This window comes from Anopheles coustani, chromosome X (assembly GCF_943734705.1).
Source record: "Anopheles coustani chromosome X, idAnoCousDA_361_x.2, whole genome shotgun sequence".
Taxonomy (NCBI): domain Eukaryota; kingdom Metazoa; phylum Arthropoda; class Insecta; order Diptera; family Culicidae; genus Anopheles; species Anopheles coustani.
In genome coordinates this window covers 312,721-340,223 of record NC_071290.1, presented here as the reverse complement: position 1 = coordinate 340,223, position 27,503 = coordinate 312,721, and the positions used below count along the sequence as shown (strand labels likewise).

The window sequence follows — 27,503 nt, the reverse complement described above, 5'->3', positions numbered from 1 at the left end:
TTTATGTTCTACAGATTTCTAAAAATAATAGGCTTAGATTTATATTTAAAAAATTAGATCAATTAAAGACATCTGTGATTACAACTAGTATTGAATTCAATAACAAATAACTTACTACGAAAACCTTACTCGAAAGATGATTAACACTTATTAAGGACACTTATTGGAATTGAATATGAAAATGACATGTGACTATTTTGAAAGTAAAGTCAAATATTGCAACAATAAAACATTTTGTCGGTGTTCTAACAGCTAAGGTGCAAAGATGCCGTCATCAAGGTTGATAAAAAAAGAGATATTTCATTACAATTAAAACCATTATTTAAACGATAGCATGTTGTTTTCAGTTTTTGGCGATCGCGACTGACAAAAATGCATCAATTATACAATCGTATTTCATTTCTGTACTACCCCAATCTTTCAATCCTCACCAACTATTCGTTCACTAGGAGGTAGTGGTTTGGCGACGGCTTCTCTACGACGCTGTGCGTCAAAATCTATATATCTAGCTCTATTGCGACGACTGGCGGCCGTTAACATGTACTCTTTGTAACCAAGCGCGCGCGGTACCCACTCTATCTGAAAACATCCACATCACCCACACGCGACTCATCATGACATGGCGTTTTTTGGAAAAATAAAAAGAATCCATTACAGATACTGATACGGTGATGAGGGGCGAGAGAAATGGCATTGAGTAATGCTGAGGTCACCGCGATGACAACGCACATTATTTCGTCACCAAAACCATCACCAGTAATCGCTGCATTTGCACCTGGGACCAACCCGGAAGTACTGGAAACTCCTTCCTTCCCTGGACTTTGTCTAGACGTGCCACTGAATCGGCCGCAACAGATATGTTTTAAAGATTTGTCGTATCCTGCTGCGGTTTCTGTTCCGCAACACCGCTTGCCAAACCAGCGTCACCATCGACGGTCTGGCACGCTTCATTCACCATCTGGTTGAAACTTTCGGCATCGTCGGCATAGATGTGGTGGCCCGATCCATCGATGATCCGAACGCGTACATGGCTCTTCTCCCCGAGCTGCTTCAGCGTATCGGGTGGGTTGGTGTGCAGCAGCCACGATTTGGAGCCGTATAGTACGGTCACCGGGACGGTTCTCTTCAGTTCACCAAAACGATTGAGCATCGGGTGTTTTGCCCACGCAAAGTCCTGCATCATCGCGTGGAATGCTCCCTCGCCACTACCAGCAGAAGCGAAGTGCGTTTGATTGAAAGGAAGAGAATGTAACGCTGGTAAGACTCTGATTGTTGATTGAAGCGTATAACATAGCACAAACTAATCTCACTAGTGTCACTTTAACATTCATCCGTTTTGTGAACGAACCACATCTTACTTCTATGGGTTTTCGTTTAACTAAAATCTCTTACAACAAACTGGTACTTACGTTGGATTCTGCGAATTGCACTGATGAATGTAGCCCGAAATGTCCTTCCCATCCGAGATGACCGATGAAAATTTCTGCACAATATCTTGTCGAAAACGGTCCACCAGCGACGAACCATACGGACCCGCCAGCCGGATCGCCCAGAGTGGGTTGAGCATTTTCGATACAGCGAATATAGGCTTGAGCCAGAAGCGGATGCGTACGTTGCTTTCGAAATCTTTCGGTTTTTCCGGCATACCCCACGGATCGGCGAGTATAAGATGGCGCAGCCGGTCCGGGTAGGACAAGGCGTAGCTGGCCGCGATGAAACCACCCATCGAGTGCCCGAGCAAGATCATTTCCGGCAGGTTAAGCTCCCGGCGCCACTCTTCAATCGATTTGACCAGCTGCTTTTCAACCACGAGAGGATCGGACGAGAAGCGCGGCCTGGAGCTACGCCCAAAGCCGAGCACATCGATCGCGTACACCGGACGGTCGCGTGCGAGAGCGTCCAAGTTTAACACCCACAGGGCAACACCGGCACCGAGACCATGCAAAAGAACTAACGGCACGTTTTGCGAGTTAGTGTTCAACGAGATGGTCCATAGTTTGTCTGCTTCTCCGACGCAATCTCCAATGTCAACAAAGCTACCCCGGAACGGTGTTTTAAGATCTAAAAATAACAAAATGTCCTATTAGTTGCTCTTACTTTGCTATAGGCTGACGGAGCGGAAGTTTAGTAAACATCAGAGTGAAATTTCATCATCCCACTATTGTCACACTTACAGGAAAGGATTCGCTTTTCCAGTGTTCGCAGCATATCGCACGATGCGCCTGTCCACCAGTAAAACCAACTAAAAAGGGGATGGATTTATGTAAGAATGATTGTGAAGAAATGTATCAACAGCACAATCTACCACGGTCAACCGGAGCACGAAAACGGTATGTACCTTCTATCCTTTGCGCAGTGAGAACAATCACTATTGCTGGTTGCCTTGTGAAACCCCGTTTGTGTTGCCGTCACCTCCGATGCCATGGCGATGAATTGCTACGCCTTACCTGAACGTCCAGATCTTACGTCCTCACCGGATAACGCTTGACAATGTTATGAAATTCGGCAACATCATCATTGCTACCGCAGGGTACCACTCGAAACAATAATTAAGAACGGCGCAATATTTTCACACTGGCAGATCGCGTACTAATCGCCCAAGTGAACCGGTGCGGTTCCGGCATGTTTGACAGCTGTCATTTTTGACAACTCAAGCACTAAACTTCAACAGTTTACCATCAAATATTTCACCGTTTAAACACGTTAAAATTGTACTTGCCAGCTTATAATTTTAGCATTATTAACAATAATTACGAACAGCACAATATTTTCATACCGGCAGCTTTCCACATAATCGTTCAAGTGATGTTGTTTCTGACATCTGTGACCAAGATTACTGGAGCAATACTTCGTGCTGTCAGCTGTCACCTGTCAGTAGTAGCAGCAAAAGGGAAAGGGAAGAGTGCGTATAGTTCGGCCGCTGCTGTTATCCATCCATTTTCTCTGGTGAACGTCTTTTTCGGCCTGCGCGGTGCTCAAGTGAACCGATGTGGTTCCAGCATGTTTGACAGCTGTCATTTTTGACAACTCAAGCACTAAACTTCGACAGTTTACCATCAAATATATCACCGTTTAGACACGTAAAAATTGTATTTACCATCTTAGAATTTTAGCACAATTAACAATGATTACGAACTGCATAATATTTTCATACCGGCAGCTTTCCTCATAATCGTTCAAGTGATGTTGTTTCTGACATCTGTGACCAAGATTACTGAAGCAATACCTCGTGCTGTCAGCTGTCACCTGTCAGTAGTAGCAGCAAAAGGGAAAGGGAAGAGTGCGTATAGTTCGGCCGCTGCTGTTATCCATCCATTTTCTCTGGTGAACGTCTTTTTCGGCCTGCGCGGTGCGGCGGCGGTGTGACATCGTCCAGAAAGGTTCTTTGCGGGTTGTCCCCATACTCCGGTAGTGCGGAACACTGCCAACATACGACACTTCATTCAATTTTCTCCCATAAATTTCTCCATGCGGTCGTGCGTGTTGTTCGTTCTGTGTTGTTGTGCATTGTTGTGTGCCTTGGTCAAAGTCATTGTTACACCCCCCAAACACCCAATTGTACCTTTCCTGCCCTCCCTTCATCATTGATCGTTGAATCAGCCCAGCCCGCGGATCCGTGCGATTGCGTTCGTGTCTGTTCGTACAGTGTTTTTAAGTGGCGCCCATACTTAGATGTAATTTACCCCAGATAAAACTAAGCAAGTAATACCGATCAAAATGTTCCAAAGCATTAAATGTAAAGAAGCACACAGCTACCAACCAACCCACCGACATTCTGTGGCCTACCGGCCAGCCCAGCAACCAACCGGACCGTGCCAATCAGCCAAACCAAACCAAACCAAAACCAACCCCCTGTATCAACCCGTATATTTCATTCTCTTATGCTCTCTTCTCTTTCTCTTTCCGCTCCACCTGTGTTTGCTAGGGTTCCAGACATCTTGAGTTTTATCATTTGCCCCAAGTGTGCCGTTGACATAAGTCGTGCTGCTCCGCGGTTTCGCAAGCGAGAAATACAAAGAAAAGTGAAGTAGAGAGACAGAGAAAGAACCGGAAGACGTCGAATTAACGTTAAATTAACGGAACGCGGTCTAAATTAGCGCCGGCCAACAAGTCCGCAGCCTCCCTGCGGCCCAAAACATTGGCGTGCACGCCGTGCTCTAGCGAGTCGATCGTTGGCTTGCCTCGATCCTCGTGCTGTCGTGAATCCCGGAGGCGGATCGCTAGTATTTCACACGTTTGCCTGATCAAATAGAAACCAATCGCAAGTAAAATCATCCTACCACTGTTTTGCGTCGAACTCGCGTTTTGTTTGATCGTTACGATAACGCCACACAGCGTCATTTTATCTGGCTCGCGGTCGCCGTACCCGTAGTAGTGTGTTCTCGATTGTAAAACAGAAGAAGAAGAAGAAGCATAAACACAGGGAGAAACTCAAACTCTATTACGATGCTTCTGAGCCGAAATAAGTAATTGTTGATTTTACCTTCCTATTTTATTTGATTTTTATTTAGTTTTAAACCCTCTCCCTATGCCCGTTCCCATATTTACACCACCAACCACGGGCCGTGCGGTTCCGCATTTCCATGCTGTCATGACAATTCAATTCCAACGGTAGCCACCTTCGTCCTGTTTTAACACCAACCAATTGAAGCCAACAAAAACAACCTCATCCTTGACACTTGAAGTTTGCTAATACGACCCTTTCCGCTCGCGCTACTAACACCTGCGAGCGAGCTGTTCTCCCGGCTGAGTGAAATCGGGAACGGTTTCTACCTGATCGGAACCAAGTCACGGTGGCCGCTCCGGGGCTCCTAAATCCATGGACATATAACAAACGGAAGTTGTATGTAGTTCTAATAAACGAAAGCAGACATTCGACTAACAACAAAAACAAACCTACCCATTCCGCTCCCCTGCCAGGGCCAGCAATCCATCTTGTCTGCTCCACTAATAATAAATGCCCCTCCTTTCCGTGCTACCCCGAAAAACGGTCACCTTCAGGGAAACCGATTCTTCTCACTCCCGATCGAATGCATACTTTTCCGATATGATCGAATCTATTCGTTCGTTTTTCCCTTAGGTTCGGCAGTATACGCCCGCTGAAGCAACCAAAGCTCGACGCAATGGACGCTCCGGCCACCTCGGACATTGTCATCATCAACGGGAACTCGCATCCAGACCTGGCGAATCTGATTGCCAAGTACGTCATCGGGAGATTTGGGAGGGATAGTCATCGGGGAAGGGCTAGGCTATGGCTATCGATCAAACACGGATTCACGGCTCAGACTGACGCAAGGCCATCGCTCTTCACACGTTTCTAACGTTGTTGTTATCTCCATTTCTCCTCTTCTTCCCGGTCCTGCAACCAGCCGGCTCGGTGTGGCCAACGGAGGATGCGCAGTTTATCACAAAACCAATCGCGAAACGATGGTCGAAATCGGAGACTCGGTGCGCGGAAAGGACATCTACATCATACAGACCGGCACGAAGTGAGTATCCGGGAGGGGGCGCGGTAAGCGATCCGATCTATGATGGCCACCTTCAGACGGTCGATAGTTTAGAAAGCAGCCCAACGATTTACATTTGCTTTGCATTTTGTTTCGTAACCATTGCGATAAAGGAAATGTACCGCGTCAAGGTTGTTTGCTTTTCTTGGACTGCAGCATGTATCTACATAAACAAACCTATCAATCCGGGTCGTCGAATACCTCGGTACTATGCGGCATAATCGGAAAGAGAAAGCGATACAAACAAGCCCTACACGGAAAAAGACGCTATGCAATCAGCTGATGTTTGAGAATGTATAATCTAGTATGTTTCAATCAATTTCAATAATTTTGCTAAATTAATTGGAAAGCTACTTTGTTTGACGAAAAGCATTACATGTTAGATTGAAATAAATTATATGAATAGGACTTTTAGAAATTTAAATCTGTAAATCATGTTCCTATGGAAAAGGGCTGGTATAGCTCAAATAGTTATATATGTATTTGTACATTGTTTATCTCACAGTAAAAAGATTAGCCAACCAAGGATATATTTAAAAATAGTTTAGGTGAATACAGGGCTACAATAGATTTGTGCACCAATTTATCTTCACCGTACTTTGTTACAGGGATGTTAATAACAACATCATGGAGCTGTTGATCATGGCGTACGCGTGCAAGACTTCGTCGGCCAAGTCGATCGTGGGTGTGATACCATACCTGCCGTACTCGAAGCAATGCAAAATGCGCAAGCGCGGCTGCATCGTGTCGAAGCTGCTGGCAAAGATGATGTGCACGTCCGGACTGTCCCACATCATCACGATGGACCTGCATCAGAAAGAAATTCAGGGCTTCTTCGACTGCCCGGTCGATAATCTACGTGCTTCGCCGTTTCTGCTACAATACATTCAGGAGAGCATCCCCGACTACCGGAACTCAGTGATTGTCGCCCGCAACCCCGGCTCGGCAAAGAAGGCCACATCGTACGCTGAGCGGCTGCGTCTCGGCATCGCCGTCATCCATGGCGAGCAAAAAGAGTCGGAGGCGGACGAGGTGGACGGGCGCAACTCACCGCCAACGCTGCCAAAATCGCGCACTATGGACGTATCCGGTGGCGTGCCGATCCATCCGGCGAAGGAAAAGCCCCCGATCAACGTTGTCGGTGACGTTGGCGGCCGGATTGCGATCATGGTGGACGATATGATCGACGACGTTCAGTCGTTCGTGGCCGCGGCCGAAGTGCTCAAGGGCCGGGGCGCGTACAAGATTTACGTGCTCGCGACGCACGGTCTGCTCAGCCAGGACGCTCCCCGGTTGATCGAAGACTCGGCAATCGACGTGGTCGTCGTCACCAACACGATACCGCACGAGATCCAGAAGATGCAGTGTCACAAGATCAAAACGATCGATATCAGTATTCTGCTGGCGGAGGCGATCCGGCGCATACACAACAAGGAATCGATGTCGTATCTGTTCAAGAACGTCACGCTCGAGGACTGAGCTGGACAGCGCGTCCGTGTGGTCACCTACACGATCCGCACCATCGTTCCCCCGCGTATACCAGAGGTCGGCTGGTGGCTACGCTCATTTCATTTTTTGTTTGAAAGGAAAAACACACACCCCGCCGCGCCGCACCCGGCGCTGGATCACGATGGCAGGAAGAGATGAATGAGAACCAGGAGGACCTTAACATCGCCATTCGGCCGCCCGCTGGGACCAGTGATTTCTTACTTTTCGTATTTCGTAACACAAGCAACAAATTTTAAAACCAATGTTATATATTTTATGATCGTTTTAACAGTATCCTGTATCATTCGCCTGTCTGAAGTAACAGCGTTCAACAGAGCAGCATCCGGAGTAGGACGCAAACTCCGAGAGATGTTCATCCCATCATCAAAAACCCCTCGCCCCATCACACACACACACAGTAATCGTACATACCACCTGCAATATATAAATGGTAGTGAAAATCTAGGCAATAGGGAAAAAAACGTACTAGAAGGAGCAAAAAATGATTAAAATTATGGCAAAGCAAAGTGTTAAGTGTAAAAACCCTGCCAGGCAAAACCAAATAACAAACACCAGGGTGGAGCCACCCTATTTCGAGTATTCTTCTCTCCACCACCTGCACCCGTTCTATCTTCTACGTCAGCGTGTTCGCGTCACTGTGTTTTTTTTTTTTATTTGTTTTCAACGAGAGAAGAATCCGTTGGCAGATTGTGGTATAATAAAGCAAAACCGAACCGATTTGCGATTTTATAAAGCATCGTTTGGTAGTAAACAATGATAGCATTAAATATTGCTGTTCTATTTTTTTTTTTTTGTACTAGGCAACGATGACCAGATGAGGGACAGCCAGGACGTGCGTCCTACAATGTGAAATTATACTAAACGCACTCGCAATCTGATTTTGTATTGGTTTTCTTATTTATCTTGTTTTTATGTTTTTACTTCTCAGTATCGTTTGATGTGACAGGGAAGCAGAAGTAGTGCGGGAAGAAGGGGGTTGGTTGCAGTTTCGTTTGCGTTTTCCGCAGGACATGATCACGCTTTCTCAACTCACTCCATTTTGATGCTCCACCTGCAATGGGCCGAGGATTGGTTGTGCAATAATTTATTTACTCGGTGGTGTCCGTTTTGTGCAGGAATTGGGGAGCTAGGTGCGGACAGGGTTGGATTTGGGAGTGTTGTTTTCATTTAGCGTTTTATTATCCGTTTCACCATCGTATCCATTCACCGTTCGTGGTATGTTGAGTTTATGACTTCCTTCATTAATGTTGCGTAGTAAGCCCCAGCTTGGATCCATCAAGATGTTTTGTGTCTCCATATGATGTTTTTCTGTTTGTTTCAGGTTTCTTTTCATTCTTCTAGCAAGAGATTTAGCCAGTGCTCTGACTCGTGGCGATGCACGTGCGGAATTTACATCTCACACATCGCCGTCGCCAACCGGAGATCGGATTCGTCCGCCATGCGCATCGTGACCATCGCCTGGTTGTTGTACCGTCCGCTCGAGACCAGCCGGACCGTGGTGGTGCCGCACAGAATCGTCTGCTCTAGGTCCATACGGCCGCCGCTGCGGCCACAGATGGTGCTCGACTGCACCGCCTGATACGCCGGATCGAGCCCGGGTGAGCCGCCAACCTCTAGCTTGTCTTCGACGCGGACACGATCGCACTGCGGGAGAAAAAGGCACATTAGCCTAGTGGAACACCGACAACGCAAGGCGTTCTAGCACTCACGTATCGGACGTTCTCGCTGATTCCTCCGACTTCCAGCGCCACGACGGAGACGACGGCTGGAAAGAGCGCAGTTAGGGTGCAGTTGCGTCGTTGGCCATAGTTTCTAAGCTTGTAGTACGGTGCTAACCCTTCCGCCATGATGTGGCAAGCTGTGGAGGAGCCAAGCCCGGATAATTAGGTCTTATATTAGTTACAAACACATTTTCAAAACAAAAAGCTCCCTTAGGAACTTATTTTTTTATTTATTTTTCAACAATGGATTTAAGATTAGATCAAATTATTACTAGAAGGCTTATACGAAACAAATAATTTACACAGCATAGGTTTCATAAACTTTTCTACGATAGGACAGGTTTGACTAAATATGTTCGATACGTACGTTTGGGATTGCGAAGAAAACGTGCCGAGAGTACGAACGAGCCCCGGGTCGGAATGCGATACTGGACCAGAGCGGCATTCTGACTGGACCGGAACACCCAGGCGCCCGGTGTCGATGCGTGTTTTCCCGCCGGCCACGGCCCTCCGTCACCACGCTCGGCGCAGAACTCCTGCACGCGCAACGCCAGCGGCTTTTCGTGGTCCCGTTCGCCCGGAAAGTATTGCCCGTTAAGCTCCCAACCATCGACGAACGCCATCAGCCCGCCAGAACGGCAGTCCACGTTGACCTGCCGCATGGTCACCTCGATCAGCTGGTCCGGATCGGCCACGAAGTAGATGCCGCAGACGGTGGCCGCGTCCGGCGACTCCGCCAAAGACCCTTCCGCTGATGCGTCCGCGTTGAGCGCTGCCGACAGGTCCCCGTCCATCGACCAGTGGCCGTGCTTGGCCGTCGAGCGGGTCGCGGGCAGCTTGACGAAGGAGAACTCGCCCTCCTCGGATGTGACGTGCATGCAGTCTTCAGCCCAGGCGGATTCACCAACCCGCCGAAAAGAAACGAGAAAAGAAAACCAAACCCAGCAGAAACAGGTCCCGCCTTAAAATACCGTACCGAGAGCAAACCACAAACAAGCGACAAGTGTCTTCGTCATTGCCATGTAGTCCTGTCAGCGGCAGAGGCACACTTGTCTCGTCACCATCCGTCAAACAACCCCTTCACCACACCGGTGTGCCTCTTCCCCTGCTTCGTGCGGAACTGTGGTTCAACGCTCGTGACAGCTCGGTACGAAATTGACGCGCGTTGGCCCACCCTTCCGCCAGGGCCTGTCGCTGAAAGCGATCGAGTTAAACATCGTAATGGGACATTCATCTTCGTCCGCGCTTCGTGCACCCTTCAAATCAGTGCTTTCGAGTGCTCTCGGCAAATGGCAACTAAAGGTCCTTGCGAAAGACATGCCACTCCATGGGAGCAAGTGGCGGACAGGATGGAGACGCTCGCACACTGACGCGCAAAACATAGCCACATACACGTACCTGTAACGAGATGACTTTTCTCCTGCAGCGGGGTCGACTGTTCGGGCTCAAACGATCTTCTTACCGCGTGCCAGGCCTGCAAATGTTGTTTTAATAATTTACCAATAGATGGTAGAAAACAAAAAGGCAAACTGTTTATGGTCTGGAAAGAGTAGGCGATTTGCAGGAAGAATTGAATGATGTATTACCAATAGAAGGTAAAAATGTGAGTGGCATGTTGGTTTAAACCACAGGATTCAAACTATAATAGGGGCAGGGCAAATAATTGATAATTATTCATGTTTAGCCTTTCGAAGTCTTCCATCCACTGCTCTCGTAATAGTTTCGAACTACCCAGTGATAATAATTTTTTCGTTTCGTTAAAGTTGAATTTTAAAAAGTTGGGAATTATGCAACAAAGGCAACTAAAGCGCTGTTATGCGAAGGACAAAAAATCGCAACCTTTTTCCCGATTTTAAATACCAATTTTACCTTTCATCGGTCCAGTTGCTGCCGGCCAAAGTGGGTAATTAGCTAGATTAGCTTTTGTTTTGCCCGCCCGAGCGCTAAGCTAATCGTGCTTTCAATCTTAAAAGTTTTACTGCACCCCTTTTTTTGCTTCGGGTACCAAAATCTGTCTCACAATGGAAAGAAGTTTTAAACGGCGGCGAGTGTTAAAGGCAGGGAGCTTTTAAATTAGTTTTTCCAGAGCCAATACCATCATTCATCTTGTGCCTGTTTTCTAGCGCTCCCGGTTCTTGATTCATTGCATTCCTTCTTTGTCCCATTTCGAGATGGTTGCTGCGGAAAATGGTGTCGGTGAGGGAGGCTTAGTTCGTGTAATTAATTTTGCCTTAAATTGCATACAGCCGAACCCCGTTCATTTATATCGTGGAAAAAGGAAGTCAAAACACAGAACGCTGTTTTTTAACGTTATGCTTCCCAAGCGAATCGCCTTTCTTCCTGTTTGGGTTTAAACGCCAGTTAATGGGAAAGTATCAAAAGTTTACACCGCATCCTTCCATCCGCGTGGAGATCGGAAGCGTTCAGAAAATGAAACGTAAATATCGCTTAATTAAATTGTGTTCATGTATTTTACTTTCGCCCACTTCCACAAAACGAAAGGACCCTTAGCGATCTCGCTTCCGGTTCTTGGCCCAGGCTTTTCGGGTCCTTTTCCGCAGGCCCTTGGCTTATTCGCTGGCCCGCCCCATGCCCTAGCGAAGTCCGAATAGGATCCTCGCACTTAGAGGTGCTAAGATAAACTGGCACGAATCGGTCTTGAAAAAGGGTTGTCGATTGTTTTTCCGGGAAAAGAAAAGCAAACACGCCTGGTACACACGTGTGATAAATAGTTGGAGGCTGAATAAGCAAATGGATACTGTACGCTGATAACGGTGCAACTGCGTGAGAAATATATCTCTAGCAAGTTTTGCAAACGCCTAAACACGGGATAAACACGATCCTTAAACGGTACCGTTTTATGGGTGGTGCAAATTTCATGTATCCTTTTAAATCCTTCCAAAATATCATGTGTGCTCGTGCGATCAGGGCCTTTACATGAATGTGAAAGTGGGCAAAGAAGCTTTTAGCCGAGCAACGCATGAACTCTTCCCTCCTCCTTCTCAACAGGTACTGTTCAATATTCATGTGCAAATATTGAAAGAAAACATACGTATCAAATGACGTAAATGGGGCTCTCCGTGGAGGTTGATCAAAACCGAGGGCCCACCACGAAAGCCCTCCCACCGAGTCCTTGCTTGGCAGCATAGGAAAACAAAAACGGATGCTGGATGAAAGCTCCAATGTTATTCGCTGCCACGCCAAGTGTTTCCCTCCCCTCCACAATCCCTTCGGCCTTCTTCGCCTTCCTGGCGAGATGCATGTTTTCGGAGGTACACCCGCGTCGCACACGTTTTCCTTTGTGTTTTTGCTGGCGTATTTTTCCAGCTCATGAAATATGCAACGGCTACCGAAAGCAGCACGAACCGCAGCCATGCTGCACAGCTTCTGAAGCGCTCCGGAACACCAGGAGTCAAACCGGAGTGGTGGAAAGAGTAAAAATATAGCCCTCCATTTGCCCCCTCCTCCCATCCCCCATTCCCTGCATGAATGCATGCAACGGATCCCTGGCGAATGCAACAGGTGGTGCAGTGGAAAGATAGAAGCTGCACTTCGCCCGCAGTGTAGATAACGGGCTTGGAGGAGAAGGAAAAATACACACCCACACACTAAGGGTAGCAGAAAATATGCAAATATTAAGCGATGGACGGAAATTCAAAATCGAGAGAGAGTAAACATAAAAATGTTATTAAACATCGCGCCCAAGGCCAAGTGGGTGGTGTGAAACGGGAAAGCTGAAAGAAAAGCGACCCAACTTCCGGCCGATAACGATTACCTTCGCCTGGAAGCAAAGAATCAGGACCTGGAAAAACAACATCGTAACGCCTCGCATGGCCGCCATCGTTGCTGGCGTTGGCCTCTTGACTTGGACCGGGGCTTCCCACCGGTTATGCGGCTGCGGAAAAATACAGGGGAGAGAAACAAACCGAAAGGGAAAAATGTAAAACCACAAAACAGAGCTGAGCGGTGTAGGTTTGACAGGCAGCCGTCGAAGAAAGTGCTCGCGATCCGTTGATTGGTACGCTGAAAGGAGAAATGAAAATAAATGATGGACAGTGCAACCGGAAGCCGTCTCTGACATATCAACTGCTATTTTTTTTTTTTCAAAATTTTCCGTTTGCGAAGTTCAGCGCACACCCGAAGTGAAACCTGTATACCTGCAAACACGTCCGCATCAAGCGATCACACTCTGCTAGAACTTTAATTTTGTTGGAATTTAAAATGCAACACTTCTTTGGAGTTGAAAACGGGTGGTGCATGTCTCGCCTCATCCACTAATGGTTGATTTTGAAACTAAAATACTCCAGCTTATTTAAACAAATACTGCACGCCAGGATCGTAGTGACGGGACGGTCCGCTACGCAACAACCGTTGAATTCAACACATCCGGTTCCGGGAAAGCGGTTCCATCTAGCATCTGAAGCGATGAAATGTGGCTAACGGATGAAGTTCTAGGATGTTTTTTTGTCACAAAAGTAAACACAAACTAAGATGCCTTAAAGGTGTTTTGTTGGTCGCGGAAAACGTCGAAGTAGTAGGGGAATATTCAAACGGTAGACGAACGATGTTTGTTGAAGAAAATGGTCGGCACAATTCCCTGTCTCCGGATGAGCCTGAGTTTGATGGGGTGGTTCGTTGGGCTTGCTTAGGTGGTTCGTTTTGCTGTTGGTAGCCGCTCGCTTCCGATCTGCACTGTCGTCAAGCACACACACAAACACACACACCTGCACAAAACACGCACGCACGCACGCAGGAGCCAGGAAATTGTTGACAAAACGTTGCCTTATCGTAGTAGCAGGAGCAGCAGGAGCAGCATCCAGTCGGACGGTTTGTGAAACGCCAAATGCGAGCCTCCGATGACGGTTGGGCCCGTTTTAAAGCTTGACGCCGATCCGGCGTTTCGGATGACGATCCTTTCTTACCCTAGCCCTCCCCATACGCCCTGTCCTTTTACCCCCATTCGTATCCCATTTCGCGCTCGTGCCTCGCACACTGGTCCAATGGATGACATTTCTTTGTGGTTTGTCATTTGGTTGAATCGATTTGCTCTTAACCGATGTCACGCAGAGTAAGAAGTGTTCTGCTTCCAAGTACCTGTTGGAAGGAAGTGAACATTTTAATTCAAATGTTTCGTCAGTAAATACTAGTAGCTAATATTTTTCAATGCTTCTCGCAGCGGGCTGAGTTTTTAAAAGTTGAAGTTGAAATTATGTCAAAAAAGGTATTTACTATTGTAAACTTAGGACCTAAGAGCCATCATAAAAATTCGAATTAACTCAAGATCAACGAAAGTAGGCGTTTGCGTCCGCTGTGAAGCCCACTGTGCACCTCCGGATCATTGCGTTCCGTTCGGTCCAACATCGCGCTACTAACCGCACGGCTTCTGGGTAGTGAAGGGACCGGACGAGTGGCAGGAATTGGTGAATACGAAAGACCCCGAAAGGATCCCTCCGTCACAGGATCGAGGGATGGAACGCCGAGCCCGAATATGGGCCGAATACGCACCCGAAGCAAGGATTCGTCTTCGAAGTTTCGCCCAACGTTGGGTGGTACGTGTGAGCCTCTCTGATTGTGTGTGTGTGTGTGTGTGTGTGTGTGTGTGTGTGTGTGTGTGTGTGTGCATCTTTGTTTTCGTGTGCGTTGTTTCGCTTGCTCCTTCCCCATCGATGAGTAACGCTGGTCGCGACCATACGGTACCCGACACGGACCCGATATCCGGAACTGTATTAAACCGCGTCCAAACATCCGACACCCAGCATCAGCAGCCGTTTTGCCGTCCTTTCCGATGGGCAAACTAAGTTTGAAGCACCCTTTTCTTTTCCCCATTCCCGACGCCTGTTGTAATGGGAAGCCTCCCTTGGCTTCCGATATGGAGACAAACAACAGGACCAACAGTGATTATATTACACCCGACTCTAATGATAAATGTTTCGTGAAAGGAATTTGCAATTACACTCCCCTCGCCCTACTTGACATTAGGTGGCTCGTTGGGGAATGAGGCGGAAGAGTGGAGGGTTATAGGAATGGATAGCAGGCTTATTACAGGGGTCGGCAGGAGCTACCGAAAATCATTTAATTAATAGGTGTTAAGAGACGATTTATTTTTCACAAAACGCCCCCTACTCTACGGTGGAGTAATTAAAATATTATAAATTGAGTCGTTTACTACATTTTTTTCAATCATACCAGCTTTGCATTCTTAAAGCAAATCATAAATCTTTTGATTTTTGAAAATATGGAAACATTTAGTGTCAACATTTGCGCAACTAACACAAAAAACTGTTTGGTGGATTTGATCAAAACGAACAGGCTCGATTTTGTTTCTTTTGGCGCTCCTAATCAGGGGTCGACAACCCTGTGATGTCTTCTTTTAGTGGAACGGTCGGGGTGAGATCTGTAGACTTTCTATGTTTGAAGAATAGTCTGTGATGCAACCCTCGTCAAAGGGAAAGTTTGTGGCCACTGGCTCATACTAGGTGTTGAAGCAGAGACGAACGAATTAGGTTGAACTTACGTTTTAATGGATCACGACTTGTTGCCGCTGTACGGAAAACAGCGAGCCTTTCTCGGTCTCACTCAATGAAATACATATACACCCACCGACACACCATCTCATCCTCGTTAAGGACGTTGATAATTGCGCGTGCGACAAGCAATGGGTCCAATTTGTCCGTCAGTTCGTTATTCGAATTGCATTGCGCTCGGTCACCACATCACAGCTTACCCCACCCCGATGGCTGACCTTCCTGCGCTGGGCACTACTTCCACACTTTCTTACCGAAATATCCTGCTCGTTCCCCATGTCAAACCCTCCGCGCTGACCATGTCCATGAAGGGGCGTGAAAGGACGACGAAGCAACGAAACAACTGCACGAACTCGAATGGAAAAGTGTGATAATCTACCCCTGATGTGCCCTCCCCCCTCACACACCTTGACAGCATCGTGGTGATATTTTTGGACTGCACTTCCTCCCACAAAAGTCTACGGCATTGTTGGCGCCGGAAGGAAAATTCAAACGCCCACACACATACGAAGTGCTGTAGCAAAACAGCATACTACACGTAACAACTATATTAGCGGTTTAGAGGAACCTTGGAACTCCGGCATTATGTTGCGGGGGTGGGCGAACCTATAAAGCCTAGCAATAAAGCCGGAATTTAACAAATAAATTATAATAAACAGCATGCGAGCTCTACTAGCGGGCGGAGGGAGGATGTTCAAACGCTGGGGCGGGTTCCACCACCATGACCCGCTCCTATTTTAGTGGCTTAACATTGCCTCTACGTCGGTTTACTTAAATAAACGGTTCTTCATGCGAGTGAAAATTGGCGCAAACTGAGCGCCAACGGGTACGTCGCCATCGTCGGTCCGAGGCCCTTCTGCGTAGCCCAAGCCATCCGTCCGCTCGTAAAGCATCGGTCCCGCCCCGAACGGATGGTGAAGCGGCGGTGGCGGATGATGCGGGCCAGCGGAGTACGGCTGGTCGACCGCATGGTACAGACCGTAATGGACTCCGGTCGACGCCACCTTGGACGGGGAAAAAGGGAAAGAATGCATACAGTCGGGTTAGGCATGCCAAGAGATTAGAGATGCGCTGTTTCTTACAGGGCCGGGCTCGACTTACCGCGCACTAGCTTACCCGTTTGAGGCCGTTGATGGAGGCGAGCAGTAGGGCCAGCTTCGCCATCAGGAACGCCTTGCCGCTGAGGGCAGTCAGGAACTGGAAGGCGATTGGGACGATGAACATGCCGAACACCGTCACGCCGAAGATCATCATCGGTATCATCTGCTGCCGGCGGCGATGGCGCCCTGCGCAAAGAAGTCGTTGTAACCTCTGTTAGGTGCCTCTTGGTAGCGGGAGCTAACTCTGCACACCTACTCACCTTCCGTTCGATCGATGTTGGCGGGCATGTTCTGTCCAACGAACCGCAAGGTAAGCAGCTGAGGCGGTTTCGGTGCCCCCAGCGCCAGATCAACTTCCAGGATGTGGGACTGCAGCAGACGGCGCAACACTTCCAGCACCGAGTTGGGCCATGTCAAACCCGTCTTGTATCGCAGGCTCTCTGCCACGGCCGATCCATTGGTACTGGCGCGCACCAAACTGACACCGTCCAGCAGCGTGATCCTCGGTGCTAGGGAAAGCCGTTCCACGGCAGCAAGGCTTTCCTGCTTCAGGCATGCCCAGGGACCAGACGCGTTGTTCACACGGCCAAGGCACGGCGCCACCAGATCACCAACTTCCCGACCGAGCTGGCTCGCAAACGAACCCCGCCCGGACACGGCAACAGGAATCACCGGAAGCCCCCGCACCAGCAGGACCAGGGACGTCCAGAATACGTGACACTTCATGGAGGAGACTCAAGGGCTCCGGCCCTCCCACACACTAAGTCTAACTACACTTCAGATAGACGCGATGAACGTGCGCTGCTAAGCGGTACACCGCGGGTTACAGTCCGATGGCGGTTTATGCGAACTGACTTCCCATCGCTCCAGAATGCACCGCATTTTATACTTTGGCCAGTGCCGAGCTCGGAAAACCTGCTGCGCATGTTGCCAAGTCTAGATCCGAGTTACCTACCTTCCTTCCTATCATTTGCCACACCTTCGGCTTTCCACTTCGTTGGATTTGCTCCTCTCGCATCCCGAGTTCATAATTGATGTCGCCACGGACGAGTGGCCTCTAACCACAAATAACATAGTCCGGTCAACTGTAGGCCACTCATTCTCGTTAATATGTAGGCCGATCAGCAGCTGCACTCTCCGACGAACCCTTTGAGAAAAGTAGTTAGCAGATGTTTTTGTTCTCCAGTACTGCAAGTGCAGAGCTCTCCAAGCGACCCAAAATGACCTCTTGATTGAAGCCAAATGAAGTGATTTTATACTCCAATGCATCGATGAGGTTAGAAAAACGATTGGGACTGTTGGATACTGAACTGTTTGGCTCGATTCTGAGCACAGTTATTGGACAAACAGCAATCAATCAACAACGATCAGCGCTTTCAAAGTGAACCTTCGTAGACCCACCATCAATCGTTTCCACAGGACAAAACTACCGTAGGTAGGTTTGCGACAAAGAAGCAAGAAAATGAACGAAGCCACTACATTTTACACATTGATTCAAACATGAATGTTCGTGCTGTGCCAAATCCTGAACGTGTGTTAAGTGTGCAAAACAAGCTAGGAACACGAAATCGTTGGATCTTTATTTTGTTTTGTTTTATTTTGTCTACTTATCAAACTATTCAGCAAATGAGGTGATTCTGTTTTATTCCCGTTTTTTTTTTACCATTTTGTTACACGTCTGTGTACATATTTTTAACTCTATCTCTGTTGCACTACAACTGCGTCCTGCATCGGATAACACTTGTGGCAATGCACTTTAGTTTAGTCGGTTCAACCGACGAACGTGGCGTGTGATTGGTGTGATAGGTTTGCTCTTGCATGTAGTTCGTGGATTGTTAGTTAGTTTGTTTGTCCATTAATTCCATTATTGCTTGTTATGTTGCTTACGTTAATACAAGAAGCGTAGTATCGCAGCCGATGGCTATTGTATCCCAAACCCAGCGGCCAGAGTAGCAAACCTAAACCGTAAGAAACCCGGGATTTTTTAGTAAGGAACGCGGTGCTGTTATTGCACAAACCAGTTGGTGGCAACGAATTGATGTGGAACCGAAAGCATTCCTTTTGCTTGTGATTGGAAAACGCCTGGCCGGTCAATGGGTTGGGAAGGCGAACGTGTGTCGTCTAGGAGCAGCGTGGGGTATGGATGTATCTAATTCGTAAATTCGTAGTTTAGAGCTCGCCTTAGTTGCCGTTTTCAAATTAAAAACCTAATGTAAAACAAAAGTTTGCCTGTCCTCCAGACGGTTGTTTGCCAGCCTCGGGCCTGTGAAAGTAGCGTGTAGCAGTAATAACTACTGCTGGCTCCAGCCGTTAACAGCGCACACAAACCGTGTGTGGTGGCTTATCAGGAAGCTTGGCGGTTCAGGACTGCGTTGGTGCCGAAGCGCGGCAGGCTGAGCCCGAACTTTGTCTCTATACCGTTCAGCATAGGCAGGGCCGCCTGGTAACCTCCGATGTGGTCCGGATTGGCCTGCGCCATATCGACCTTCGATTTAGCCACGTCCGAACCAGCTGGGCGAGATCCACCAAAGTCCACGTACAGCATGCGCTGCAGCAGCTCGTACGTAACTAGCGTCACGCCAAACTGCGGTGACGACCGGAACACGCGCGCTGTAAAAAGAGAAAAGGGAAAACGAATCTTTAGGCAAACAACACTCACTGCCGACACGGGATTTGGACTCAAACCTACCAACGGTTCCCTTCCAGAAGGCACGCGGTCCCTCCTCGGCCATGATCTTGCGCGCCGCATCCATCACGCCGGTGTAGGTCGTCTGGCCAGTGCGCGCGACCACCTGCAGTCTCGTCTTGATAACGTCCGCGGGGGTAACGAGCGACGCTGCCGGTATTCCGGCGATAGCTCCTGCCGCGAGCAGCGTCAACGGATGGTTATAGCCCTCATCGTCGGCGAACGCGGCTTTCGTGTGCGCGTACATCGGGAAGTAGATGGCGGAAAACGGGACGTCACGTAGCAAGCACGCCCGAGCTCCTTTGTACAGCCCGAACAGGCCGAGCTCGCGGACGACGCTCAGCGCGCGGACCTTCGCACCACCCGCAATCTCACCGGCAACCTGCAGTCGGATTTTTACTATCTCCAGCGGATTTGTGAAGATTACTTGCGATCCGCCGGCCTGTGAGGGTTGCAGACAGAAAATAAAGATGATTAATAGTTACGAAAATCACTGCACTTAATTAATTACGATAATCACTGCACTCCATGTATCGACAAAATAGTTGGTACCACTTTCAAAAGCTTGTACAGTGTTTATAAAAGTACCTTTACAATATTGAGTAACAACTGGCATGCTTAACACAGATCTTCGGAAACAGTGAACTCTTTTGTACCAACATTGAACTAACGACCTACATTCTAATGTAATAGAAATGGAATGATGAAAACATACAACAGTTTTTCTTCGTTTCTCAAACTTTAAACTTCAACGGTCGACATCGATTCGGTAGCGAATATTTTGAGCAGTTCACCATGGCTTCGCAAACGCGGAATGAACTTACGCAAGCGCCTGCCAGCACTTCGGCCCATTGCGGAATGTTGCCCTGTTTGTCCGTGAGCTTGTCGCGCACTAAATCGTTCACTGTCAGCTTGATGGCCTTCTCCGGGGCAACACCCATCAGCTGCGGAACCAGTCCGCGGTACAGCCCCAGGAACCCTTCATGGCGTATGACCTAAAGAAAGATAAAGCGAGAATAACAAGCGAAAAGGTTCATTATACCGTTGTGGCGGTGTCCATCTGAAACGGTTACCTTCTTGCAGCAATCCCACGAGTTCCGGTAGGCCACCTCACCAATGAACGAGCCGGTACGCTGGTTTTGCATGCGGGTTTTTACAAGATCGATCGGATACACGGCCGTTGCCCCGACAGCTACACATGGGGCAGGAAAGTAAAGAAAAAAGCAAAACATTAGCAAACCGAGTAGGAACGAAATACACACCGGTGCAACCTACCGCCGGCAACGGAACCAAGCGTAAATCGGTACGTGCTCTCCAGCATCTGTATCATGATCGATCGATCGGCTGGCGACTCGACGGCCTTGATTTCCGCTAGTCGATGGGTTATGTTTTTTATGTAGTGTTCCGGTGCAATGTTGCTCAGATCGTTGTACACGATCCGTCTGCGCGGACGGTTCCATGGAAAAATATTAAAAAATACATTTATTGATTAGACACCATTGCCATCCAATACACATACAAATTCACTGAAAAACAGCATAGTCAGCATACGATACAGTCAAAATATTGTAACAGAAACAAACAACACGTGAGAGAAATGCTTTACAACAGACACAACGTGGTGCAAATAAACACAATTAAACCGTCTCGCAAAGAAGCCACATAAAGAAAGAAGCATACATGCGAATCAAATCACACTTCTAGAGAGGAGAGAATTTTAAACCAAATAATGTATGTATATACAGTGAAAAATAAATCTACCGATAGAGTAATTAATTGTTAGCTGCAAAACAAAAAGGTGGAAGAAAGCGCAAAACGGATAGCTCATAACTCGAATACATTGATAACTTCTTCGGTAGGACGACAACGGTTTTACGGAACGGTATGCAAGCACTAAACACAACCGTGGGCTTCCTAATACAATTTTTTTTATTTTTTTTTTTTTCATCTAGCAAGCGTTATACTGGGGAGAAAATCGCAAACGTGTAGGGTGCTTTCGCTGACGGGGAAGGGACAGCTAGCATCAGAAAGACGCCAAAGAGGTCGTGATTAAAGTAGTTATGTCAGCACTTGCCTATTCATCTCTACCGCTTTGCTATGCCTCCGCCAAATTGATGTTCTACGCACCAGGATTGGCCCATAACCAAGGCATGGCGACGTGCGATGGTATGGTACGCGATTAGTAGTTCGGTTATGTTATCGAAGTAATTCGTGGTTTATTTTTATATTTACGATTATTGCAGCACATGATGCCGGCACGTCAAGCGTGTTAGTATCGAAGGATGTAGTTTAGATGAAAGAGAGAATTCAATGGGGGGGGGGGAATGAACAAATATACATAAACAATTAGAGCGAAGCCATGATTGACTGTACGACAAATAGTAGGTCATATTAGTAAAACAAAAGTCTGTTGTATTGACGTGAGATACAAATCATAATTTACTGTTGTGACGCTTCAGAGACATTTCAAGGAAATGAATGACAAACCGACGCAGGTGATTAATGTGAAAGGGGGTAAAACTACAAACTATTATATGCTGTAATGTAATCGAACCCATGACCAATTTGATCGACAGAAAACTCTTATAGACTCAAAGAGAAACACAATGAAATAAAAGAAAATAGGTATAGTGCCAAAGGCTCGTGGCATGTAAAGGTTGGAAAGGCGACGACAAACAAACGGCCAATCTAATACGGTACAATGTTCCATACCGCCGTGGCCGTTCTAATGAACTAAAGCGGTAAAATTTGTGCTCCTGCTGTACGATGTATAGTTATACAAACATATAAAACGAAAACACACTTGTAACGAAAACGATAACAGGAACAGCAACAACAACAAACGGTTGATAAAATAAAGTGAACGACGATTAAGCGAAGGACACTTGAGCACACACACCCTATGAAACAATTAGAGAACGCGAAGGTGCCTACTTTACTTGCTTTTATCAACCAATTCTTCTCTTTCGATCATTCTCAAATATCATTTAAGATTGAACCTTTAAAAAACTGCCTCTATTTAGAACATGTGTGACTATCGTTAAATGGCACCATCCGATTCCACTGGAAGTCCTATAGACGGTTTAGTACGAAGTTAAATATCGAAACAAAACGAATAAGAAAATGGTTGTGAAATAAAAGATCGAATATCGGTATGATTACAAAAAAACATACACATAAGTAAAGGCTTCAAGATCGGTTTTAGTGGGAGAATAATAAAGTTATTGATTGATTAGGAACATGAAGCATCAGTAGAGAGAAAACGGTATTGTGGAGAAACCTACCCGGTCTGGTGGATGACCCCGGTCAGCTGGTAGAGGATGTCGATTTCCAGCGGCGTGATTTGGCTCATCGTTTGCGCGGAATGCAGCAGCTCGTCCTTGGTGATCGGCTCCAGTCGGTTGCCGCCAGTCGCGTTCAGGTAAATGCGCTTGATCAGCTCCATGTTATTGAGCAGCGAATTAAATGCCATAAAATAGGGAAAGCTCACTCTATGTCCCTCGGTCACCTGCAAGCGAACATGGAAAGGCGAGCGCGATGATAATTAGATACGCCGATCGACTATGCCGATTGTCGTCCCACCGTCGACACTTACCGCGATCAAGTTATCCCGGACCTCGCTGGTCAGCAGGTGCTTCTTCACGTTCACCATAATGTCCTGAAAGTCGAGCGCCGAGATAAACCCGGAGCCGGAGGTGTCCTTCAAGCGGAACGCCTCCATCGCACACTCCTCGTGGAAGTCATGCAAAAACTGACTGAACTCGACGTAATTGATCACACGCTGCCGGTCCTTGCCGAAGTAGAGCTGTATGAAAGGGCCGTCCAGTTTGGACGGGATTTTAGCGTGCAGATCTGTCTTTTTGAAAACATCGACAAACTCACTGTACGTGACCGAGCCGTTCCCGTTACGGTCGAACAGCTGGAAGGCGGTTTTGTACAGGGCGTCCGGCGTGCAGAGCAGCCCCTCGAACGCCTGAAACTCGGCGAACGAGATGAGCCCGTCCTTGCTGGTGTCGGCAATGCCGGCGATCAGTTTGATCGATTCCTAAAAGAGGGAAACCGAAGAAAAAACCAAAGCAAACATAAGTCTGGCTGCTCGGTGACGATGGTGGCGGTACTTGTGCTTCTTCACGACGACGACGAACGCGGCGATGATGGTGCAATGATATCTGTTATCTGTGCTATTTTTTCTGTTTATCTCCTGTTTCTCTCTTAGCAAATTGAAGCAGCGTACACCGGCGCTTCCGGAGCGCTCGCAACGGGTGCATGCGGGTATGACGTGCATATGCGTGGACGGTGCACAATGGATAAATGGAATGGATTCAACCCAGTCACCTCATTGTACGACTGCCCCAGGAAGCTCCGTACGAAGTCCGCGCTAGTCATGTGCGGTTCGCCGTTGATCTGTTGTGTCGCATATTTGCTAAAGATCTCCCGCAGCTTTTCCGTGGAAGCCCGCTTTATGTGCATCGGATTCTGCAAAGGAAAAGAAATAGAGAAATCAGATATCGGTGTGAAGATAAATTTGCCGCTGACCACCGGCATGGAGTTTGAACAAAAACTTCGACAATGATATTACGCAATCACGCTTTTGTTATCACGCCGTTACATAAGTCGCAATGTCGAAGAAAAGAATTAAGAAAGTGACCCTCAACCCAGCACCTCCACCCCGACCGACCCAAGATGGTACACACTTTATCATCCTTTTCCTCGACCCGCTTTTCGTTGGTGGTGGTCATGGTGTTTTCGTTTTCTTCACCCCTCCCTCTCTTTTCCTCGACGGACACACACAGGTAAATGCAGGCCACAGGGAGCGGCACACACACACAAACAGAAAACGATTAAATGCGTGATTATGGAAAAAGGTTTGTATTTTTCTTTGCGTTTCCGACGAAGGACGATGCAAAATGTGTGTGCCAAAAATCCCTTTAATAGTTGCTACTCGTCGATTTTGGGTTTTTTGTCGCCTTTGGGGTCAGAAGGTTAGACAGGACATACACTGAAAAACCACCCGCGCACTTTCAAGGGCGAACAGCTTGAGTGAAAATGCGCGCAAATACACAAACGCATGCACGCACGCACGAGAAGATTAGAGAAGTACACAGGACAGATAACAACGCACGGCGCGTGATGCTGGCGCACGGTAAATCTTTATTATTGATCTTTTGAAATGAAACGTTGGTACGCTACGGGCATCGTTTGAGGATTAGTTTTTTCCGATTTTTTCCTTCGACTTCGGATCACGGGAGATCTTGGCTTCCTTTCTCAGATTCGATGCGCGCGCGCGCGTTCTTGCGCACACAAACGCACACACACGCACAAAAGCGACCGGTGGCTGGAGGTGAAAAGTCTCGAGGATGGGTCTGGTGTCCGGTGGTTGGAAAAATATTCCGCGCGCGCTCTTTTTTCTCTATCTCGACCGGGAACCAGCAGCTGACTGAATACTGAATGGCAAAAACGGCACCTGAGTTGACCGGAACGATCGTCAGGCCACCATACAAATTGTGCAGTGGTCACGGATTTGTCCGCCTGCGCCGTACGCAATGCGTTCCTGGCCCCCTCTGGCTCCGGTCACGCTACGCGCGTACTTGTGGCACTTGAGAATTTTACCTTACGGTTGTTTGTAACCTGCCCCAAAAATACACATCGGTACGAGTGGTGTACGCCTGCGCGGTTACAGCTTAGATTTCGGGCTAGGCGGTGTTTGTAACAGTTCAGTGAAATTGCGTAAGTTTGGCTTTCAATCTTGCCGACATTGATGCAGCATCCGCTCTTGCCCGATGATCGCTCTTGCCCGATTTCGACTCAGTTCTGAACAAGAGAAGCCAGGATCAGGTCGTTTCGGTTGGAGCAATCCTGCGCGCAAGTCTGGAATAGTCCTCTGTCCAAGGCAAATCACGTGACGCCCGTCCAGTTCTACCAACGTTGTTACTCGCATCGCATGATCATTGCAAGCATTGAAGCAGCATGGTAAATGAAAGCTTATCGCTTGCGGCAAACCGACGTTCTCCCATCAACGATCCTACGATCAACTAGTCCCGAATTGCGCCCCTTTGAAGGACGATAGGAAAAACAGAAATAAGAAACTACTTAGAACACCACGGAATGTCCCGTTTTATGGATGGATGCTTTTCCAACAGGTTCCGAAACAAAAAGGCATTGACTGCAATGGATGGAGCAGTGAAGCTTGCTCCTCAACCATCCTCGTCGTCCTTCTCCTCTTCATCTTGACCCGCTAACCGCAGCTGGCCTGAAGTGAAAAACAACAGCCACTAACGTCACATCTGACCTTAAAGTAACCGCGGAGAGATAGGGGTGAAAACACACACGAAAACACAATAATAACAACGGCTCTCCATCACAACCGTGGCAACAATACCAACAACAACAACCATACTGAAGGGAAACGGGGAGGATATGACGGGGGAGCCTGGGCTTCAGAAAAGAGGGTGAAGCACATTCCTGTAGTTTTCGATTTTCTTTATGTTGATGCCCTAGTGGCCTAGGAGGGCTAGTTTTACAAAACTGCAAACCTAAAAAGTGCCAACTTGGCACCTGCAATCAGCTGGCTTAGTTAACAACAAACAACAAAAACTTAGCGAAGGAGACTTCGCTAGGCCAAATAAGTATGGCTCCCAAATATTCCAACAAATTCTCTTCTTCTACGTCGAGGATGGAAGTTCACCAGGTAATATGGTGACATAGCCATCTATTAATCTATGGACCGGCTGCTAAGGCCATATGTGCTGTTAACAAATGCTCGAAATGATTTTTTTATTGATCTTTGAATTTTTGTTATACGCAACAAAACTCAACCAAGGAAGGAAACTGAATGATTCCCTCTCAAACAGTCAAACGTTTTGTTAATGTTAATTAATCATCGATAAAAGGAGTTACTAGATGTTCAGATATAGTTAGATTGCCTAGAAACAGCCTTGTTGTAAAAACAAATATTTTAGAGAAACTTTGCGGCAATCCTAATCGGAGTGCGACCCCAGGACAAAGGTCGATGGGAGGTACCTGTAGTTCAAGACCGATCCGCACCGTTTGTTATCTCTCGCTGAGCCATCGGCGCTGACACCCGGCGCTGAGTTGAGGTGGGGTTTTACACGTCCGTCAATCCGATACCGGCAGCCCGATAACCACGGAACACCACGACGCTAGGTGATGATGACGACGAAGGAAAACAAATCCGATCTGTCAAAGCTGCTAATTAAACGCCTATTAGCGGTCAGCCAAGATGAACTATCTTGCGATTGATGGGCCCGCATTGAGTTGGTCCGGTCTGGGAAAGGGGGAAGACAGGTGGGAAGTCAGCGACACACGCGCCGATAGACACAACCGCGAAGAAACGAACGCGGAGCATCGAAGAAAAAATTCGAGCCGCGGAAGGTCACCGGAAGGATACCCGAAAAGGATCAATAGTTGTTTGGTGGATTGGATGCGGGGAGGGGCGAGCGGTGTACGGGTTCACATGGTACGACCGCCGCTACCAACACCACCACCGCCACCTCTTGCTGTACCACTTACCTCGGTAATTTGTCGTGATTCTAGCTTCATCGTGAGACTGTCGTCGTCGTCGTTGCCGTCTCCAAACCGTTGTCTGCTCCTGCACGCACGCACGTTGCACCCTCGTGGGCGGCACACACTATTTCACACTGCTTCCGGAGCACCCACCGCAGTAAGCACGTATGTTACTCCGTAATCAGCACAGCCTCGGCAGACGGTGACAGTCGGCTGGAATGTGTTTTCTTGTTTGAACGCTGGTCTCGTTCTCGTTTGATTGCACTGAATGACTGGAGATGAGAATTATGGAGATGTTATTGTTGATGGTTCCAGGGCAGGTTCCTTGCCTAAAGTGACACACACACGCGAGTAGACACAATCGCGCACGCACGCACGCAGGCACACACCACACACGACCTGCAGCGAAGTAAAACAACCGCGGACCTCTGGCGTGTACACTTGAGACTTTGTTCGCCCTTCACTGATGCCGTCCGTCTGTGCCCATGGAAGGAAACGTACTAATCATCGATTGTTTCCAGCGTACGGCGTCGCGCTTGTTTGTAAGGCAGCTCCGCGGGCGGTGTCTCGCTAGCGGTGTGTTGGTCCCGCAATTCGGTCCGCGATTATCCCCGCAGTGCCATTGATAGCAGAGATGTTGTTTCGACGGATGCACACTAGCGCAGCTGGAGAAGGTCAGCAGTGCCACAGCATAATGCGGGTGGGGCTGAAGGGGTGGGGGGATGGGGGCGAGCAACGAGTAAAAAATGGAGCATTGTTTTCACTGCTGGAATCATACTAGCATTAACATCAACAGCAGCTGTCAACCGCGAGAGCAAATCGGTGCTTACGTCAAGCGAGCAGAATCGCGACCGGTTCCTGCGAATGCGAAACCCCGTTCAAAACGGTAGAAAACGGTACCATCGGCCAGATAGTAAAATTTAATATTCTGC

At 47.9% G+C, this 27,503-nt stretch overlaps 5 protein-coding genes across 11 annotated transcripts; 1 reads left to right on the top strand and 4 right to left on the bottom strand.

The window, feature by feature from the left end:
- Window positions 1-59: 59 nt before the first annotated feature.
- Window positions 60-2,615, bottom strand: LOC131268715 ((Lyso)-N-acylphosphatidylethanolamine lipase-like). The gene is made up of 4 exons (XM_058270975.1): window positions 2,339-2,615; window positions 2,175-2,242; window positions 1,410-2,061; window positions 60-1,205 (listed from the first exon to the last, which is right to left on the bottom strand). The coding sequence occupies exons 1-4, from the start codon at window positions 2,422-2,424 to the stop codon at window positions 863-865; spliced, it is 1,149 nt and encodes a 382-aa protein (XP_058126958.1). The 5' UTR covers window positions 2,425-2,615; the 3' UTR covers window positions 60-862.
- Window positions 2,616-3,258: 643 nt separating this feature from the next.
- Window positions 3,259-7,565, top strand: LOC131268935 (phosphoribosyl pyrophosphate synthase-associated protein 2). Of its 6 annotated transcripts, none has more exons than XM_058271233.1 (5): window positions 3,259-3,380; window positions 3,926-4,466; window positions 5,081-5,200; window positions 5,370-5,489; window positions 6,116-7,565. In XM_058271233.1, exons 2-5 carry the CDS (start codon window positions 4,447-4,449, stop codon window positions 6,984-6,986), a joined length of 1,131 nt encoding a protein of 376 aa, XP_058127216.1. In that variant the 5' UTR covers window positions 3,259-3,380; window positions 3,926-4,446; the 3' UTR covers window positions 6,987-7,565. The 6 variants fall into 6 exon arrangements, with proteins under 6 accessions (XP_058127216.1, XP_058127219.1, XP_058127221.1 ...); XM_058271234.1 differs by having other exon boundaries at window positions 3,332-3,408; XM_058271235.1 differs by lacking the exon at window positions 3,259-3,380 and adding an exon at window positions 3,511-3,702.
- A 303-nt stretch (window positions 7,566-7,868) lies between these two features.
- Window positions 7,869-12,569, bottom strand: LOC131268937 (corticotropin-releasing factor-binding protein). The gene is made up of 5 exons (XM_058271239.1): window positions 12,513-12,569; window positions 10,136-10,211; window positions 9,105-9,620; window positions 8,726-8,874; window positions 7,869-8,660 (listed from the first exon to the last, which is right to left on the bottom strand). Exons 1-5 carry the CDS (start codon window positions 12,567-12,569, stop codon window positions 8,406-8,408), a joined length of 1,053 nt encoding a protein of 350 aa, XP_058127222.1. The 3' UTR covers window positions 7,869-8,405.
- Window positions 12,570-16,028: 3,459 nt separating this feature from the next.
- Window positions 16,029-17,087, bottom strand: LOC131268742 (uncharacterized). The gene is made up of 3 exons (XM_058271020.1): window positions 16,622-17,087; window positions 16,378-16,547; window positions 16,029-16,265 (listed from the first exon to the last, which is right to left on the bottom strand). Exons 1-3 carry the CDS (start codon window positions 17,085-17,087, stop codon window positions 16,029-16,031), a joined length of 873 nt encoding a protein of 290 aa, XP_058127003.1.
- Window positions 17,088-17,925: 838 nt separating this feature from the next.
- LOC131269693 (calcium-binding mitochondrial carrier protein Aralar1) lies at window positions 17,926-27,247 on the bottom strand. Of its 2 annotated transcripts, XM_058272183.1 has the most exons (10): window positions 26,578-27,247; window positions 23,383-23,523; window positions 22,643-23,092; window positions 22,332-22,555; window positions 21,122-21,166; window positions 20,323-20,489; window positions 20,121-20,239; window positions 19,872-20,042; window positions 19,051-19,489; window positions 17,926-18,971 (listed from the first exon to the last, which is right to left on the bottom strand). In XM_058272183.1, exons 1-10 carry the CDS (start codon window positions 26,605-26,607, stop codon window positions 18,706-18,708), a joined length of 2,052 nt encoding a protein of 683 aa, XP_058128166.1. In that variant the 5' UTR covers window positions 26,608-27,247; the 3' UTR covers window positions 17,926-18,705. The 2 variants fall into 2 exon arrangements, with proteins under 2 accessions (XP_058128166.1, XP_058128167.1); XM_058272184.1 differs by lacking the exon at window positions 21,122-21,166.
- Between the last annotated feature and the right edge of the window lie 256 nt (window positions 27,248-27,503).